Here is a 5,323-nt window from a genome sequence, read left to right on the forward strand (position 1 = left end):
TACAGGTGAAACTCGAATAATTAGAATATCGTGCAAAAGTAATTGCAGTAAGTGCTGCAAAAGGGGCCCAAACCAAGTACTGAGTACATATGCATGCTTGTACTTTTCAGAGGTCCGATATTGTTCTATGTACAATCCTTGTTTTATTGATTGCATGTAATAATCTAATTTTTTGAGGTTGTGGATTTGGGGTTCTTGGGGTTTTCATGAGCTGTAAGCCATAATCATCACAATTATGACAAATCATGGCTTGAATTATCTTGCTTTGCATGTAATGAGTCTATCTCATATATTAGTTTCACCTTTTAAGTTGCATTAGTGAAATAAATGAACTTTGCACGATATTCTAATTATTCGAGTTTCACCTGTATCTTAAAAATATATTTTTTTAAACATTTCTTACTTTTTAGATGTTTTGCTGCAGCAGGTAAAATATTTTAAACCCGGTTTTTCTAAGCACCCGCACAGTGATCCGTCCTTATAAAAAAGACTAGACTGCCATGTGTGGATTGTGTTTCTTTAATTGCATTAACGTACAATGCAGAAACCAGGCTTTTATAACCTTTAACCCTTTGTTAGGACAGGCAGTTTTCAAATCTACTGTGCAAATTATAACGAAATGAGTCAGCACCGTACAGACAGTGATAACAAACCCCTCTCAACCTCTCATAAGGTGAAGCTAGTTGTAATTTCAACTCTTAAGAAGCAAAGAAATCCTAACCCAAGTAAAATCAAAAAGCATTTAAACTTTTTTTAGCTTATGCTATTTAAATGGGAACCTGTAAAAAATATAGCATAGGTGTTATCCCAATTTGGCTGTGAAAGTGGAAATATACTTAACAATTACTGTTACCTTCCTCTGCCCTAACTATGGGGTTAGGTTTTTCTTTTGTTTGTTAAACCAGATGGATGATGCACATGTGAGTGACAATTTCATTCTATTTTATGGTTGTATTCATTAGCATGTTTTAATATATCCAAAGTCAGTAAAAAATATTAGGCATATTAAGTTGTTATGGCAAGGACCTTACAAAGGAAAAGGAGACATAATTTGCATATCAAAATCAGTTTAGCAAGGGACTTCATTACAGAAACAATGGTTAATCTGGTAGTAATAGCAAAGACATGACTAGAATTATATAAAAAAGGACTGAATGGTTTTCTGAGCACTTCCAGTATCCAACTTTGTAATTTATAAAGGCCAATAATAAAGGCCAAACACTAATTTAATATAAGAATTTGATCTGGCTGCATTTCTAGATGAAGGGGAGCTAAGAGATTATTTTCTTTTTTTGTAACTACCATGTAGCAAAAATTGTCCACAGCTACTCAGTTACCACAGCAAGTTCTATGTGAGATAGACACACATATTGGCTGCAGAAACTTCATGTCAAACCTTTAATATCATATGAAGATTTACTGAATGTTAGAGCTAGAGCACTTTCAGCAGTTTTTAATGACATAGAACGTTCTTGTATAAACATACAGCAAGTAAACTGCCCTCATGTCTTACAGTTCATACAGTGAACAACTGGAAATGATGTAATTGCCACAAGAACTACATAAATACATTATATCAGAGGCAGCAGCGGTTCTGGTCCCTTGAGAGGTGTTCCAGATCTAACTGCAACCAAAGGATCCGAGAGGTGTGTCAGTTGGTGTTCTGGAGTATTTTGTTATGCTCAACAGACACACCATTGCCAACTATCATACATACATCTATATTTCCAGATTTCACAACCTGGCAACAAACGTATTGAACAGAATGAATTAACAATTTGTTAGACACCAATGATTATATGAATATTATGAATATCTCTCTTAGCAGGTGAAATGTGTTCCCTCTGCTTTCTGGACCTTGTAATATTGGCTGCCCACCACAGACATGAGATTTAAATTTGACTGCTTCTGTTACTGGCTTGCACATTTTAGGGAAAATGAGGGTAATGTTGTTGAGTACAACTCCCCAATTATCTCAACCCATTGCACTTGGTGATGAAGCTCTGTACGCACTGTTGTTGTGCCAATCTGAAGGCCACACAAAGTTTGGAGGTCTGTAGCTATTGACTCTGCAGACAGTTGGAGACTTCTGCGCACTGTGCGCTTCAGCATGCGCTGACCCCATTCTGTCATTTTACGTGGCCTACCACTTTCACTTTGTTATATTACCACTAACAGTTGACCGTGGAATATTTAGTCGCAAGGACATTTCACGGATGAACTTATTGCACAGGTGGCAACCTATCACGGTACCACGCTTGAATTCACTGAGCTCATGAGAGCGACCCATTCTTTGACAAATGTTTGTAGAAGCGTCTGCATGCCTAGGTGCTTGATTTTATACACCCGTGGCCATGGAGGTGATTGGAATACCTGAATCCAATGATTTGGAGGGGTGTCCCAATACTTTTGCCAATATAGTGTAAAGCTGGCCATACACCTTACAACCATCGCACGACTTTCATTGTGCAATGGTTGTAAGGTCATTAAAATTTCGTACGACCTGCCCATCTTGGACAGGCAGATTGTACTTGCGATCATCGCAAGCCCTCCCCGCTGAGGGGAAGGCTTGCCGATGATTGCAATGCTGAGCGGGCAGTGTGCGCTTGCGCACACCGGTCCGTGTGGCTTTCGTCTTCTGAGCACGCTACTAACCTGCCGAAAAGCATACGATTTTCGGCGGGTTTTCCAGCGTGCTAGGAAGACGAAAGCCGAACGACCTTACAGTAGATGCGGTCGCTTGCTGCCCATACACCTGCCGATTATTGTACAATAATCGGCAGTTGTATGGGCACCTTCAGAAGACACCATGGGCCAACAATTGGACAGCATTGGCCTATATCCAGTAAGTGCATTAATTGGATTACAGTGTATTCTATTACAACCATTTGTGAATATTATATCATGCAAATAATGTTAATAGGAAAGCACCTGAAATGTTCTATCTCCAGCACTAAAATAATTGATGCACTTTAGAAAACACCACATAAACTTACCATTTTCATTACAAGGCCATTTTGAACCATTTTGTTGAAGATTTCTATTTTCTGCTTTAACTCCTGTATGTCAAGCTTTTTCTCTTCGGCTGGTTCATGTTGGACCTGAAATAAATTGCAATTAAAATAAAAAGCGATTGTTATGATGACACTAGAACATGTTTGGACATTTGGAATAATATTTCGTTAGAGAAAGACCAAATATTGTTACATTCTGGAAGCTGCATACACACTGTGTGGCATTTCTGTTTACCTCCATAAGGGAGGGGGCAGATATGCTCTAACAGCAAATCAACCTGAAACATTTATTTCTTTCCTACTCTAGCCAAAACTAAAACGGAAAAAATAAAGCCTGCAGTGAGTTATAAATAAATGAAAAATAATAAATGTATACATATTCATAAAGGAAAACATGCATTTATTTATTTCATTTTTTTTTTGCATTGGAGCCAGTGAAGCATTGCTGCTATAGACTCTTCCTCCCGTCCATGTCTGTACCCCAGTATGGAAAGGAATGGTGATTTTCCTTTCCACACTGTATCTGCACGGTGCCATCCGTGACTATCACTGCGAGCACCATCTTCTGTATAGGCCCGGACTGCTGCAAGGTGTGCGGAGGACTCCGCTACCTATCCACTTCTGTACCCCGGTATGGACATTTACTAACATGTACAGGAGGAACAATGAATGGACTACAAGTGCAGAGACATCACTAGTACCATTGAGAACTACAAGTCCCTTTGCTGTGGTGGGATTTGTGGTTCCTCTATTCACTGACCCTGTCAAAGAAAGTGCAGCCATGCACAGGAGCGCCATTTTAAGGATCCAGGAGACACATGTTTGGATGCAGCCATGGTCAGCAGCCTTTATAACTCAGTGACAGCTGACAGATGCCATGGCTGTACATGAACAGAGTCCGAGCAGTTACATGTCTACAGGGATTGATAGGATGCCCTGCGTGCAGGTTTGCATCCTGGACTGCTCAATAATCCCTGTATGCGTGTGACCGCTCTGACTTGCATAAAGCCATGGCATCTTTTGGCCTGTCATTGATCTGTACAGGCTGCTGAACACAAACACCTATGAATCCCAGGCATGGAAATACACCCCTTCATAGCAGTATATGGCCCTCTGCAGCCATGTTAATGAGCCTGAACAATAGTTCCCACAACATAAAGTAAAGCAAACTGCCAATAGTTAAAAGCAGAAATAATCTGATATGTCAGAAATATTAATCAATCAAATCAAATAAGTAGAAAGCAGCAAAGACACATCCATAGATGTATAACATTGAATTGTATTCACAGCCAAAGGCTAGAGAAGGGTTAAAACTCCTGTCAGTGTATTTTTTTTGCTATCTGTGTCCCATTGGGGAAGTTTCTGATCACTCCCTGTCCCAAAGGTGCAACAGGAAGTTAGAGGAAATCCCAAAGTGAGGGTATTTCCCCTCCAAAAGGTGCCCATACACCTTACAAATACCGTACGATTTTCGTTTGCGATCGTCTTTTCGTCCGATATTCGTAAGGTTGATGGGGAAGTCTACAACTATCGTATGACGTTTGTCTTTCCAGCAGGCTAGAAAATGTTGGTCGTTCGTACGATTTTCGCAAGGTTGGTGGCGTTTCCGTACGTCAAAATTCATATGATTGATGCTGCTCGTGCGCAAATGAAAATCCGTGCAGTCAATTAACGACACTCGTCCAGATGATTTCTGCTAAAGACCGTTATTTGAATTGTGAGATGGTCGGGGCAGAATGGGGCCCCCATACGAAAATCGTACGATGGTTCAAGCATCGGACGAAAATTTTCCTCCCATTATTGCAAGGTGTATGGGCACCTTTAGAGTTATCTCCAGAATATGTCCAGCAGATTTACCCTCAAATGTTGGATTTCCTCCCACTTTCTAGATGGAAACGTTCACCAGTACAAGGTGTAAATCTCCCCAGTGGGGACACAGATAGCAAAAAAATGTGATAGAGGGTCTAAACCTTCCACACTTTATCCAAACTAAAGAGAACAATATTTAAAATATATCTTAAGCAAAAAAAGTTTTATTTTGGTTTTGGATAAAGTGTTAAAACCCGTAAGGATTTTTTTTGCCATCTGTGTCCCATTGAGGAGATTTCCCTGAACTTCCTGTCCTGTGGACGCAGGATTCAAAAGGAGCACCTCTCCAGAGTGAGGGAAATCCCTTCTTAGACAGTTATTACCTAAACAAGGGGCTGATTTTTAACACGTTCGCAGCACACTGCTGTCACTAGATGGAGGGAAGGAGCAGGGCCCTCCCTATAATGAGGCCTCAGGCGGCATCTCTTTTGGTCACGGGG

The 5,323-nt window shown here is 40.3% G+C and overlaps 1 protein-coding gene across 1 annotated transcript in view; it reads right to left on the reverse strand.

Annotated features, from left to right (window-relative positions):
* Positions 1 to 5,323, reverse strand: part of RASSF5 (Ras association domain family member 5) — a 29,188-nt gene that overhangs the window by 8,486 nt on the left and 15,379 nt on the right. Inside the window, exon 2 of the mRNA XM_018561321.1 lies at positions 2,997 to 3,101. Within this exon, the coding sequence (XP_018416823.1) occupies positions 2,997 to 3,101 (105 nt within the window). The remainder of the gene's footprint in view (positions 1 to 2,996; positions 3,102 to 5,323) is intronic.

Source organism: Nanorana parkeri, unplaced genomic scaffold (assembly GCF_000935625.1).
Source record: "Nanorana parkeri isolate BGI_ZX_2015 unplaced genomic scaffold, ASM93562v1 scaffold516, whole genome shotgun sequence".
In the NCBI taxonomy this organism is placed as follows: domain Eukaryota; kingdom Metazoa; phylum Chordata; class Amphibia; order Anura; family Dicroglossidae; genus Nanorana; species Nanorana parkeri.